Source organism: Bombyx mori, chromosome 4 (assembly GCF_030269925.1).
Source record: "Bombyx mori chromosome 4, ASM3026992v2".
Classification (NCBI taxonomy): domain Eukaryota; kingdom Metazoa; phylum Arthropoda; class Insecta; order Lepidoptera; family Bombycidae; genus Bombyx; species Bombyx mori.
The window spans coordinates 11698624-11713774 of record NC_085110.1 but is presented as its reverse complement, the minus strand read 5'-3'; the positions used below and the strand labels follow the sequence as shown (position 1 = coordinate 11713774).

Sequence of the window (15151 nt, the reverse complement as noted above, 5' to 3'; positions counted from 1 at the left end):
AAATATAGATCAGTTTTTAGGTGTCAAGGTGTATGGTGGCATTTACTTAATCTATATGTCCGGTTACCATTTAAGGCCGAATGGATCCTGGGCCATTAAGTCCAATAAAAGGAAAATCAAAATGGTGCCATTTTAAAGCATTGCTTGAATCCTCTGGGTCCAAGGAGGACTTCGGTTCAGTATGTGTTTTATACAGTATATCCGTGAGGAATGCTCTAAGGAATTGTTCGAGATGATTCCTTTATCTTCTTTTCTCTATTGTACAGCACGTGACAGGAGCGGAGTTCATCCATAATATATTAAGTGTATAATCTATGCATACTATGTGGATGTGCTTACCCTCAGGTATACTTGTCAAACTACCAAGCCAAAAAGGAATGGCCTTTGCACAGTCAGTCCATTTCTCATAGTGCTAAAAATTAGTATTTACTAGGTATACACAAATACAGGTACGACAAGTCACACAAAGTCCTATTGCACTTAGAAATAACAACGACTCAATGTAGAACAATTTTATTCGATTGTTTTTAAAATAGTTAACTCACTACAACCTAAATTAATTGGCAGTATAAAATTCTGCGTCCATCACATTTTGCGCAACACTTTCCTCGGCGCAAGATATAATAACTTCAAAGAATTCAAAAAAGGTCATATGAATGTCTAAATTTATTATTTTATTCGTGTTTTTATCATAGAGATTGGGGAAAATTTTAGAAAAAATGTTTAAAATCGATTTACTTGATAATTGAGCAAAATTAAGCAATTTGAACTCATTGCTTTCCCACAAGAGGACTTTTTCTTCATTTGTTTCAAAATTATGATAATCTGAAAAAAATATGTTCACGTTACACACACACCAACACAACACACACTGCTGACAAGTTTAGTATTAAACTAAAACCTAAGCTACGTTAAAACTGTGAGCTTTGAGAAGTAAAAATTTTTTGTTGAACTACAAAAAAAATATACTTTATCATTCGTATTTTATATTTACTGGTTAATTAATTTATAAGGTTTACCAGTAACAAATGTAATTTCATCGCTGAAAAGAAAAACGTTTCGACCAGTTGGTATAGTCTCGTTTGATGTTTCAATAATCTTTATTTCACTGTCGTCTAAAATGTGCATGCTTCGTCGAATAGCACATAAAAAATTCCTGATAGTATGTGGTTCGCCAATTGCTTTGTATAATTCGTAAGATCCTTTTAGAGGAATGTAATTGATATATGCATTTGAGAGCCTTCCTGTAATGAAATTAATTGTTTAAAAATAATGTGATGATATTATGAAGATTGATATTTGATGATTACTCTGACAGACCTTTGCATCTACCAACATTTGGCCAAACATCCTTTTCTATAAACTGTCTTAACGCAGTCGACAGAAGCGTGTCTGGTTTTGTTTTAGGAAGCTCTTTCAATGCATACAATTTAGTGGCCACAGATAATATACTGTGTAGAAATTGCCAAAAATATATTTCTTCAAAAGGATTATGTGGTGTTCTCGCTAACCATTGAGGATTTTTGTGGAAAATTTTATCGATTTCGACAAGTGTTAGGCCCTTCTCGTGTACATTGCAATCGAAAAATAATTGCCACAAGCCAAATCGTATTAAAACCGGTGTGAAATTAATCTCCTCTTTATTGAAAATTGTAGCATACTTGTAATAAATCACTTTTAACTCAGTTTCATAACACCGAAGTGACTTTTGTAGAGAATCTACTTCAAAATCTATGAAGTCTTCTATACTGAACGGGTAAGTATTGTCGTAAGGCATTGTATTTCTCCTTAGCTCATTACGGTATTGTGACATGTTACTCTCCAAGTAATCATTAATTATTTTACTCCTGTCTTCCATTCCTTTATCAATATTTTTTATAGCTTCTTCTACATGGTATGCAAGTCCGATAGTGTGATCAGCACATATATCGAATAAAAAAGGTTCGACTTCCTGACAATGTTTTTCTTGTTGCAACAATTCGCAACAATCTTCCTCGGGCGCCATATCACTTAAATTATCGTTAAGAAAAAGTGTTTTATGCTGCAGAACAAGGCCATTGTTGGTCACAAACTTTCCTGTTCCGTTCTTCTTGTTATTTTGAAATTCTCCTCTGTAGTGTGAACTTGCGCCAAGCCCCAAATTCAAAATACCGTAGCCATTACGCTGCCCCTTAACCCAGAAGCCTCGGTATATATTTATGGATGGTAAAGATAAAGAATTATTATTATAGGCATCCCAAATGTAAATACCATAGCCAGACATGGTTCCATTTTTCCATTCACCACTATAAAACTAATTTAAACAATTTAGAATTAGGAACCTAAATACAAAGTTAATGTTTGCGATAATGTATTAAATTTACTTAATATTATTAATTTACATCGTGATTTGGCCAGATCATTAGTCCTTTTCCTTCTCGAAGATATCTGTCCCATTCTCCTTTATAACCGCTTGTCGTAGAGTACTCTCGAGATCCAAATCCATGACGCACGTTCTACATTTATTAATAAAAGAGACATAAATGTTAATTAAATAAAAATATTGAAAAACCTTATTTACTTAGCTTAGCTTACACTTTTCTGTATTTGTTAAACTTTGACATGACAGAGTGATTGTAACCTTAATGCAATTGAAATTTCTGCCGAATTCAGAATGCAGCTTGACTTCTTCGTTAAAATTGTATTAGAAGGCAGTTAGATTTCAAATATTGAAGCTTAAGGAGGTTTTCGAGCCACCGTTGCAACTACTTACTAATATATCTAGAGCACAAGACATATACTATACACAATATACCATAACTTTATATACGTCTAAAATTTTATGCTGTCTGTTTTCGAACAATCCGTATAAATAATAAGTTAAGGGTTTTGTACCAGAATCCTGTCTGTTTATACCTCCAAGTGATTAAGCATTCGAGTCTGATGTCTAGGGTAGCCGTTATTGAATGCATCGAACCTTTTATTGTCCCTTTTGGTGTTAAGTGGTTACCGGAGATATAACAGAGAGACTACTACCACTCACCTTAAGGGATCCAGCCAAAACCACGCGGCCTTACAAAATACCAGAGAGAATGACATTTAAATGATAATAAAAAAGTCATTATTTCAAGTTTTTGTATGAAAGGATTTTTTTTGAGTTTCATTCTTTGGAATAATAAATAACATAGAGAGAGTGAAGTCATATTATCATCTTAATCGATTTATATCTACCTACAACAGCCTGGTGTTAGAGTGCCTGGAATATTTTTCGCGCACTTGCAACTGTAGATTATGTCAAAATATAATTAATAGGAAAGCTCGAAGAGTCCGTATCAAAACTGGGAGTCACGGGTACACATCACGATTTTTTCACCAACTTAACCGTTTTGTGGTATTATAACCAATTCTTTTCTAGCTAAAGATATAGAAAATTGTATCTGTTGGTGGTAAACTCTACTGTGCAATCTACGTTATTATAAGATCCGGTAAATAGGACGTTCTCCAAGGGCTTTTTTGAAAAAGAAGCACAAAGTTCCGTAATCACACCACTTTTGTATCACCATCCCAAAAGTTCTTACTGGTGGTAGGACCCCTTGTGAGTCCGCACGGGTAGTTACCACCGCCCCGCCTATTTCTGCCGTAAAGCAGTAATGCGTTTCGGTTTAAAGGGTGGGGCAGCCGTTGTAACTATATTGAGACCTTAGAACTTATATCTCAAGGTGGGTGGCGCATTTACGTTGTAGATGTCTATGGGCTCCAGTAACCACTTAATATCAGGTGGGTTGTGAGCTCGTCCACCCATCTAAGCAATAAAAAAAGTTCTATCATAAAACAAACATGTACATAAATATAATAATGAATTCTAAAAGCTAATATTTGTAAATTTAAAACGGCATTTTCATATTTGAACTCTTAGCCATATTACGTGATTCCATTGTCCGTCATATGAATTTTTAAATGTTTCCGAATAATTCATAACGCCTCTTCCATGCTTAGTTCCACAGTGCCAATCGCCCAAGAAACAACGTTGACGGCGCGAATCGACATAAAGGCCTTTGCCGTGACGAAGATTGTCACTAAAATCTCCTTCATACCACGTGTCATCTTTCCATTTTATCAAACCTTTCCCATTTATTTCGTTATCTTTGAAGTGGCCCTACAAAAACAATCATTGAACCTGTATACATCATTTTTTTGGCTATATCTTAAATAAGTATATGTTTATTAATCTTCTGCTCCAACCAAGTAAATTGTTCCGTCTGCCCACTGAAAACGACCTTCTCCGTGCATACACTTCATGGAGATGTTTCCCTCATATACATTTCCATTCTTAAACTTTATGACAACTCTTTCATCGGGACCATTCCACCAAACCTGATTTGAGGGATTATTCTGAAATGATTTTTAGATATTGTAGATCTTGTTTATCATTAGTTAACTAAGTATTATCCATTATTGATAAATAATATACACGTAAAACTATTTAAAAGACTACGAACCTGATTACTAAAATCATTAAATTCCATTTTAGAACGGCTTTTTTTAGTTTTCGAAGTTTTAGCTAAAATTAAACGTTTTGTTTTAATTCGATTTGCTTAATTTATAGTTAAAAGAAATGCAAACAAAACTAATGCCCAAACACCTTTTCTTGCATCGTATGGAAGATAAAAGATGAAAATAAAATAAATTATATACTTCTTCAACTTAATATAAAAACAAATGTTAAAAACGTTAAATGTTCCACGCGTAGGTACCGCCTCAAACCCGAAATGTCTCCTGTGTTACATGTGCCGAAAAAATACATCACATTCCGATAGAGGCACCCGTCACGCGCGGACGTGCTCATCGACCACTCGATCGCCCGGCCTTTGTTCGCCCGGCTTTTGTTAGCCCGGCCATTGTTCGCGCGGCCTGTGTTCGTGGTACATCTGCCGACTAAGTGCTCTTCCTGGAAGTTTTTATTTGTTTTGTTTCCTTTTGTTATTTCTGTGTTCGTGGTACATCTGCCGACAAACTGTCTTCCTGGAAGTGTTTAATTGTTTTGTTTCTTTTTGTTATTTCCGTTTTGTTGTGATTTTTCTTTGTCCTGCAGTAATCGTGCCGCATCGCCACCTGTGTTCAATAGAACCGCTCAGGTCCGAGAAGTTGGGGCCTCGCCGCAAGGCGAGTGTTTTCTAAGACCCAGGGTAGCCCCACCTGGGCACGTAGACATCATGGACGCTGTATTTGCGGAATTTCTCCGGCTTCGCTACCCAAAGCTCACCTCCGAGTTTCAGGCCTTCAAGGCCGATCACACTGCGAGCCCTCTCGTGGTCTCCACCGAGCTCGCTGCTCCTGCGTCGCCTGTACCTGCGTGCAAAGCTTCTGCATCGAGCACCGCAGCCTCCGTCGTGCCTGCCGTTCCCGCGTCGCCTATACTGGCGAGTAAAACTGCTGCGTCGTCCGCCGTGGTCACCGTTCCAGCAGCGCGATCATCCGCGGCCTCCGTCGCGCCGTCCAAAACACCTACTCGTAGGTCACCTGCGCCCGCCTCCTCGTCCTCCGACTCTGACTCGGAGATGGAGGTCGACCTCGCTCCCGCCTCATCGACGGATGGATTCACCCTGGTGCAAAAGGGTAAGAAGCGTGCCGCGGAGTCTCGAGCTCCCGCGGCCGCTAAAATTAGCAAAGCCGCGAACGCGTCGCGCCCCCGCCCTCAGACTCCCGTTGCGCCTCCAGCCCGTGCCACTCCGTCGCCGCGTCCGGTGGCACAAAATAAAGCCCAGACCCCTCCCCCGGTAATCCTTCAAGAGAAGGCAGCTTGGGAACGAGTTTCCCTGGCCCTTAAGGCCCAAAATATAAATTTTACGAATGCCCGTAACCTCGCGAACGGCATTCAAATTAAGGTTCGAACATCCGACGACCATAGGGCCCTCTCTTCTTACCTCCGTAAGGAGCGTATAAGTTTCCACACATATACGCTCCAGGAGGAGCGCGAACTCCGTGCCGTTATACGTGGCATCCCTAAAGAGTTGGATGCCGAGCTCGTCAAGGCCGACCTTCTCGAACAAGGCCTACCGGTTAACTCCGTACACCGCATGCACACAGGCCGCGGAAGGGAGCCATATAATATGGTTCTCGTCGCCCTCCAGCCTACCCCCGAGGGTAAGCAAATATTCAACATCCGAACGGTCTGTAGCCTTTCCGGAATCGCAGTCGAAACCCCACACAAGAAAGGCACACCTAGCCAGTGCCATAACTGCCAATTATACGGGCATTCTTCCCGTAACTGTCACGCGCGCCCCCGATGCGTCAAGTGCTTAGGCGATCACGCCACGGCCCTATGCACTCGCGATCAAAAAACCGCGACAGAACCGCCTAGCTGCGTCCTGTGTCGAACACAGGGTCACCCCGCAAATTACCGCGGATGCCCCCGAGCCCCGAAAATAAATCGCCGCGTCGCCCGCCAAAACCGCCTCCGAGCTTCCGGCCCAGACATCAAAGCCTCGGCACCCTCTGTGTCGCAGGCTAAGCCAGCGTTCGTTCCGGCGCCGGTGCCCAGTGTCTCGGCCTGGGCGAAACCGCTGCCGTACATGAACACGGCTACAACTCCCTCCTCCGCGATTCGTCCCGCCCCCGCGACTCGTCCCTCTCCCGCGACTTGCCCTCCGACCGCGTCCGACAATCTCGCTTTAGCGATCGACTTCTTTCAGTCGATCAACTTTGAGCGCGTTAACGCTTTGGGCGACGCCATTCGCTCTGCCTCCACTGCACAACACTTTATCGCCGTTGTGCAAGAATACGCCGACGTATACGCGTCATTAAATACGTACGTCCTCCCCTCACTCCGCCGGTAATCAATGGCGTATATAAGTAGAATAAAGCCCCTATCCGTAACGATAGGATTTTTTAACGCTTACGGTCTCGCAAATCAGCGTGATCAGGTTTCTGACTTTTTGCGTGACCATCAAATTGATATCTTTTTAGTGCAGGAGACCCTACTTAAGCCCGCGCGCCGTGACCCTAAAATCGCGAACTATAACATGGTCAGGAACGACAGGCTCTCTGCTCGTGGTGGTGGTACCGTCATTTACTATAGAAGAGCCCTGCATTGCGTCCCACTCGATCCTCCCGCGCTCGCTAATATCGAAGCATCAGTGTGCCGAATCTCACTGACGGGACACGCGCCGATCGTTATCGCGTCCGTTTATCTTCCACCGGATAAGATCGTTCTAAGCAGTGATATCGAGGCGCTGCTCGGCATGGGGAGCTCTGTCATTCTGGCGGGCGACCTAAATTGTAAACACATTAGGTGGAACTCACACACCACAACCCCGAATGGCAGGCGGCTTGACGCGTTAGTCGATAATCTCGCCTTCGATATCGTCGCTCCGCTAATCCCGACTCACTACCCGCTAAATATCGCGCATCGCCCGGATATACTCGACATAGCGTTATTAAAAAACGTAACTCTGCGCTTACACTCGATCGAAGTAGTTTCAGAGTTAGATTCAGACCACCGTCCCGTCGTTATGAAGCTCGGTCGCGCTCCCGATTCCGTTCCCGTCACGAGGACTGTGGTGGATTGGCACACGCTGGGCATCAGCCTGGCTGAATCTGATCCACCATCGCTACCGTTTAGCCCGGACTCTACCCCGTCTCCTCAGGATACCGCTGAAGCCATAGACATCTTAACGTCACACATCACCTCGACATTAGATAGGTCATCGAAACAAGTTGTAGCGGAGGACTTCCTTCACCGCTTCAAATTGTCCGACGATATTAGGGAACTCCTTAGAGCTAAGAACGCCTCGATACGCGCCTACGACAGGTATCCTACCGCGGAAAATCGTATTCGAATGCGTGCCCTACAACGCGACGTAAAGTCTCGCATCGCCGAAGTCCGAGATGCCAGATGGTCTGATTTCTTAGAAGGACTCGCGCCCTCCCAAAGGTCTTACTACCGCTTAGCTCGTACTCTCAAATCGGATACGGTAGTAACTATGCCCCCCCTCGTAGGCCCCTCAGGCCGACTCACGGCGTTCGATGATGACGAAAAAGCAGAGCTGCTGGCCGATACATTGCAAACCCAGTGCACGCCCAGCACTCAATCCGTGGACCCTGTGCATGTAGAATTAGTAGACAGTGAGGTAGAACGCAGAGCCTCCTTGCCACCCTCTGATGTGTTACCACCCGTCACCCCGATGGAAGTTAAAGACTTGATCAAAGACCTACGTCCTCGCAAGGCTCCCGGTTCCGACGGTATATCCAATCGCGTTATTAAACTTCTACCCGTCCAACTCATCGTGATGTTGGCATCTATTTTCAATGCCGCTATGGCGAACTGTATCTTTCCCGCGGTGTGGAAAGAAGCGGACGTTATCGGCATACATAAACCCGGTAAACCAAAAAATCATCCGACGAGCTACCGCCCGATTAGCCTCCTCATGTCTCTAGGCAAACTGTATGAGCGTCTGCTCTACAAACGCCTCAGAGACTTCGTCTCATCCAAGGGCATTCTCATCGATGAACAATTCGGATTCCGTACAAATCACTCATGCGTTCAACAGGTGCACCGCCTCACGGAGCACATTCTTGTGGGGCTTAATCGACCAAAACCGTTATACACGGGAGCTCTCTTCTTCGACGTCGCAAAAGCGTTCGACAAAGTCTGGCACAACGGTTTGATTTTCAAACTATTCAACATGGGTGTGCCGGATAGTCTCGTGCTCATCATACGGGACTTCTTGTCGAACCGCTCTTTTCGATATCGAGTCGAGGGAACCCGCTCCTCCCCACGACCTCTCACAGCTGGAGTCCCGCAAGGCTCTGTCCTCTCACCCCTCCTATTTAGCTTATTCGTTAACGATATTCCCCGGTCGCCGCCGACCCATTTAGCTTTATTCGCCGACGACACGACTGTTTACTATTCCAGTAGAAACAAGTCCCTAATCGCGAAGAAGCTTCAGAGCGCAGCCCTAGCCCTAGGACAGTGGTTCCGAAAATGGCGCATAGACATCAACCCAGCGAAAAGTACTGCGGTGCTCTTTCAGAGGGGAAGCTCCACACGGATTTCCTCCCGTATTAGGAGGAGGAATCTCACACCCCCGATTACTCTCTTTAGTCAATCCATACCCTGGGCCAGGAAGGTCAAGTACCTGGGCGTTACCCTGGATGCATCGATGACATTCCGCCCGCATATAAAATCAGTCCGTGACCGTGCCGCGCTTATTCTCGGTAGACTCTACCCCATGATTTGTAAGCGGAGTAAAATGTCCCTTCGGAACAAGGTGACACTTTACAAAACTTGCATAAGGCCCGTCATGACTTACGCGAGTGTGGTGTTCGCTCACGCGGCCCGCACGCACATAGACACCCTTCAATCTCTACAATCCCGCTTTTGCAGGTTAGCCGTCGGAGCTCCGTGGTTCGTGAGGAACGTTGACCTACACGACGACCTGGGCCTCGAATCTATACAGAAATACATGAAGTCAGCGTCGGAACGGTACTTCGATAAGGCTATGCGTCATGATAATCGCCTTATCGTAGCCGCCGCTGACTACTCCCCGAATCCTGATCATGCAGGAGCCAGTCACCGTCGACGCCCTAGACACGTCCTTACGGATCCATCAGATCCAATAACCTTCGCACTAGACGCCTTCAGCTCTAGGAGCAGGCTTAGGGACCTCGGTAACCGTACTCGTCGAACTCGACAAAGAGTTCGCCGTGCAACCTAACCCATGAATCAGCTCGCTGAGTTTCTCGCCGGATCTTCTCAGCGGGTCGCGATTCCGATCCGGTAGTAGATTCATTCGCGAAGCAGCTGCTCTTGAGCTGTTAGGTCTCCTTCGGAGGCGCTCGGGTAGCTGTTAGCAAATCCCACCCCTCCTGGCTGAGCCTTTGCTCGCCCACCTGTCCTGGTGAAACTGGAAAGGCCTCCGGGCCACCAGCAATCCTTCAATCATAAAAAAAAAAAAAAAAAAAAAAAAAAAAAAAAAAAAAAAAAAAAAAAAAAAAAAAAAAAAAAAAAAAAAAAATACATCCATACATACCTACATTACACACGAGACAAGCTCATCCAGGCCCGAATGACAAATAATAAAATGAAAAATTGAAATGTTTTTTATTGGAACGATGTTCTTTATGGGATGATGCGGAGGGGTACCCTAACCGGGAAAAAACGTCCGAAACGTAAGATTTGTATTAGTAATGCACACAGTGTACGACTTAACTTTGTAATAACATACAAAAAATAACATATTCATTCATAGACCACGATCTCAGCGCGTTCGTTTGGGCAATACACTAACTCTTATGCAAACGACCGTGAATGAAGTGTACCACAATAAGTCCGCACGTTACCGAATAACCGTGGGTTGTTGCGAAACCTCCAATTTTATTTTCTTTATACCTCAAATGGAACTTAAAATTAATATTTTTATAATAATATCCGGTGTCCCACGACACCACAAATCTCTTTAACTAGATGTTCAGAAACATTTTAAATTCATAATTATGAATTTTGTGCGAACTTTGCTATACTTATCAAAATCAGATTCTAAAACAAGCTTGGCTAGAATTAGAACAGATAGTTAAATCATACCAATTGTCTTTTTCTTTTTACTAGTGAGATCACTTGGTGTTTTCTCAACTTTTGTAAGGTTTTCATCTTGCTTAAGAGGTGTTAAAATTTGCCATGATTCTACAATACTATCTAACATAGATTCAAACATCAACGTAACAAGTTCTTTCTGTACTGAACCCTTAGGTCTGATAACGACAGACGCATGGGCGGAGTCGTCAGTCGTAAGACGAATAGTTGATGGTCCTCGTGCAGTGGATTTAACATCAAATTCTTCATCGAGTTCGGATTTTTTTGAAAAAACCAAAGAGCTATCCCTTCGCGTGAGCGTTCGCTGCGAGTCAACGTAGTACATTTTTCGTTAAAGTAATTAATGCTTCTGATGAGGGAATACTACTACGAAGTGATTTGAAGTTTCATTGAATATAATAGTCAAATTAACAACATTAAATTGCCAAAACTATTATTTGACACAGTTATCAAGGTCTTTCAGAATGAGATCTTACAGGTTAAGTGTCATTGTCTATGGAATAAGGTTATCTATTTCTCAGAGTCCTTTAAAATACACAAACCTTCTGCTCTTTAGTCAATAGAAGTTTCATTATTTATTTAAATCTACTCTTGGATCAGTCACAGTTTTGCGGACGTGCGGTTTCTGGCTTATAACTGGACCGACCCATATCTTCCCGTAGGTATTGTAAAAGGCTATTAAATAATTTCAGGCTACTAGAGAACAGAACGATAGCATTCCAAAGGAGGGTGAGGTCAGACTGACGGCCGGTCGTAAAACTCATGCCAAATCCCTGTGCAGGATGATATGAGGATATTCTGCGCCGACCCCTCTTAATGTGGCAAGAAGAAAAAGAATACTAGCCACAGATTCTAGCATGAAAACCTAAATAAGAAAATAATCTGAAGTCTGATATAAAAAATAGCAGAATCCGATTTAACCCCGATTGTTTATCTATTTGTACGAAACAAAAGTTCTTGGAATCTTAATGTTGGGCTGGTATCATAATCCATCCTGTTTCACGCCGAATCGAAAGGTAGGGTAGCTATTGTTTCTTAAGATGAGCTGGAATATTTACGATATTATAATAAAGCTAATAGAGAAAATTGCATTAACATATTAATGTGCACTTATAAACTAAGGCACACTGCACTAACAGTGTTTATGCTAAGGCTCGTTACCTTTTTTATTATTTTTGTCGCCCATGGACATCATGGGGCAACCAAGCCGCTGCATGTAGCTGAGCAGCTTTTTCAAATATCGTTTGAATAAAATCACATAGCACTCTGGAAACTCTGCGGAGGGCAGTTCAAGCTAAAGCCGAATGGTACGCCTTAAAAGACCTCTGGAAGCGCACCGAGGTTGAACTCAACGATTATAGGTAGTATCAACGAAATGTGCTTGAATTTGATTTACGTTTACTTTGCTAGTTAGACAACCTATTAAGCTGTTTAAGGCAGGCTAACCAGAATGACAGATAAATAGCTGACATAAGAAAAATAAATTTAAACTTATGTATCGAATTGTTTTATTTTTAAAAAGAACTTAAGGTTATTTTTCAATATGCCGTTTGGTCGGTCACGATGAACAGCTCGTCCTTTATAATCACTCTCGAAATTGGCTGAAGAGTGTCCTAAGGCTTTGTTTAACATTAAACGACCTAAAGGGATAAGGATTAATAAATACAAACTTAGAATTATAAAACACTAGCCGTACTCGTCGCTTCGCTGAGCATTTAAAATTAACATTATTATTAGGAAGTCCAACACGACATAAATGTTAGCCTATCCATTAAGTACATGTATTTTCTACATGGATACTAAGTTTAAAGTCAATCGGATGCATGGTTCAGTAGTTATAACGGAACATCCGTAAAAACCAGTGTAGATTTATATATTAGTATAGATATAGATTACTTGCGTGGCGCGTAAGCACAACAACGCTACTAAAACCCGTGTTAGTACCGCGATTGTCTATTTCCGCCGCGAAGCAGTTTTGTGTTCCCGTTTGAAAGGTGGGACAGTCGCCTTTTTATTGCCATTGAAGGCATACGATCATACGGAACACCTGATGGAGAGTAGTCATTTTTTTTTCTACCTATTCTAGTAACCTCGAGGGGTTATTCTAGATTCATCGAACTAGTAGGTTAGCTCACGGGGCTCAAACTTGACGACGAGCTACCTCCCGATCGGAAACCCACTGAGAAGATACCACGAGAAACTCAGTGGGCTGTGTCTGTGGGTTAATTTACTCGCCGAGCTCTTCGTCGCAAGCAACGGTTTCGACGAGAACGATGACCGGGGAGTAGCCATCATGACGCTCATGAACATCACCAATGATAATGGCAAAAAAAAACAGGGCTCTGCTCAACTTGTTTTAAGGATAAGTCAGACGTAAAATGATACGAATGAGACTTAGACCTCATGTCTCAAGGTGAGTGAGTTTATTCAAGTTGTGATGTCTTTGAGCTTTGGTAACAACTTCACACCAGGTGGTCCTTTAGGTCACTCAAGCATTTACGTATTTAAATCATGTTTTTTAATACAAAGTAAAGGTGGTAGGACCTGTCCTGTGACCTGTGAGTCCGCACGGGTAGGTACCGCCACCCTGTCCATTTCTGCCGTGAAGCAGTAATGCGTTTCGGTTTGATGGGTGAGGCAGCCATTGTAACTATACTGAAATCTTACAACTTAAATCTCAAGGTGGGTGGCGCATTTACGTTGTAGATGTCTATGGACTCCAGTAACCACTTAACACCAGGTGAGCTGTGAGTTCGTCCACCCATCTAAGCAATAAATAAATAAAAGATATATTCAATTAACCCCATGTCCATAAATTCCACGGTCGCCCTAGTCGCCAAACTGTGCCCTCTTGTTTAAGATCGTCGGAGACAAAATCAAGAGGCTCCATAAGTTGCTCTTGTTTTTGGAATTTTTGCGCAGCAATTTCTTTTCCCCAACATGTCCGCAAGAGACACAGGAAGGAACAAAGTGCCAATACCTGAACAATAATAAAGAGGTATAAATTCGAAATATGTCGTAAATTTTACAACAATTATAAATAAATAAATATTTACTAACAATCACGCCACGTTAACTGGTCCCGTAATAAGTTCGTAAAGAACTTGTGTTACAGGTACCAGATAACGGAAATAAATATAAGATTTTTATTATACACATACATATAATTAATATACATCCATAACCCTGGAAAAGACATTTATATTAATCATACAAATATCTTCCCTTGGCGGGATTTGAACCCGCGACCCCCTTATGTAGTGACCATGTCACTTACCACTACACCAGACGGCCGTTAAGAAACTAAAACGTGCGTCGCGTAGATATTATTTCCGAATAAAGGGCGTGACACACGGCGAAGATACTATATATTTTATCTTAACATCGCTCGCTATACATTTTGTATGAATTAGCACACATGGTAAAGATCATAGCAACACTCTTTGACATCCCTTGATTTGTACCAAATATTAATTATATTTTCTATAGCTATCTATTAATTCAACACAGTCGTAAATGTATTATTATTTATTACCTTGACCGTCATGATTTTTATCAAATCTCACGTCTCTTCAATTGCACCGAACACTACAAATTGGAAATGCGAATGGTTAGAAAACTCACAAGCTGTAACAAGACATGTTTCTGGAAATTAGGTATTCCACTTATATTTCGCAATTGGGAACAGTAATGCTGTAATTTCATTGAACCATATCGGTGCCACGAAATACCTGCATGTAGGTATGTTGTAGGTGTTTTATTATGTCTAATACAAGAATAACTACACAATTAGATCCTGTTTATTGAAGTTATACTTCTTTAGGCGCGTTATGAAAAATTTATGAGAGTGAAATTTCACGATGCGCGCGCACCGTGACACAAAATTAACAGAATGAAGTTGCCCACTAAATCGCTCATTACAATACGACCGACGTAACTCGGCGAGTCTGAATATAGCCGCAGGTGGGTGAACTTTCGCGCATGTACACTCGTAAAAAAAGTGTTATTAGCATTCATTTTTTAGTAACATAAATGACAAAATTATTATTTAATATAATTCATACTAAATATTATTAAATTATATTATTAACGTTAAATATTTATTATGAATTATTTAATATTTAAAAAAAAAAAAAAAGTATACCTTCTTACGCGCGTACATAAGTACAAGCACCCTTTTTTGGTGTCCGGAATGCGAAAATTGTTATAGTCATCATTTCCTAAAGCTTGACACCTGCTGTGAGAGTTTCGTGCGATGCGAGTATCTATGCCATGTACAGACATCTACCATGATTTTTAATAAAATACGTAGTTACTTAAAAATACGTACGTGTCTGCGAATGAACATTTAGAATAAAGGAATAACATCGTGTACAAAATAAACCGAACGGTAAAGTGCCACCATTCTACATCCACCGCGAAGAATTTTTATGTAACAATTTCAAGGGTGTGAAAACCGTTAGGTATTTCATAAATTCAGAATTGAGATCGTGTCTAAGGATGGTATTTGCATTCTCGTTATTACGAAAGAAAATTCATGGAAGAATATATTTCGGATGTGCTCGAAAGAACAAATTTTGA

At 41.8% G+C, this 15151-nt stretch overlaps 2 protein-coding genes across 3 annotated transcripts in view; both read right to left on the bottom strand.

Annotated features, from left to right (window-relative positions):
• Positions 1 to 497: 497 nt before the first annotated feature.
• On the bottom strand, positions 498 to 11034 carry LOC119628472 (radial spoke head 10 homolog B). The gene is made up of 8 exons (XM_038010739.2): positions 10562 to 11034; positions 4479 to 4540; positions 4222 to 4371; positions 3905 to 4135; positions 2382 to 2495; positions 1321 to 2293; positions 1020 to 1244; positions 498 to 825 (listed from the first exon to the last, which is right to left on the bottom strand). Exons 1-8 carry the CDS (start codon positions 10893 to 10895, stop codon positions 557 to 559), a joined length of 2358 nt encoding a protein of 785 aa, XP_037866667.1. The 5' UTR covers positions 10896 to 11034; the 3' UTR covers positions 498 to 556.
• Positions 11035 to 12061: 1027 nt separating this feature from the next.
• Positions 12062 to 15151, bottom strand: part of LOC101742364 (CDK5 and ABL1 enzyme substrate 2) — a 55484-nt gene continuing 52394 nt past the window's right edge. For both annotated transcript variants that reach the window (XR_009972989.1, XR_009972990.1), the window contains 3 exons: positions 14106 to 14158; positions 13373 to 13550; positions 12062 to 12210 (listed from right to left, as the gene is read on the bottom strand). The gene's annotated coding sequence lies outside the window, so the exon portion shown is untranslated. The remainder of the gene's footprint in view (positions 12211 to 13372; positions 13551 to 14105; positions 14159 to 15151) is intronic.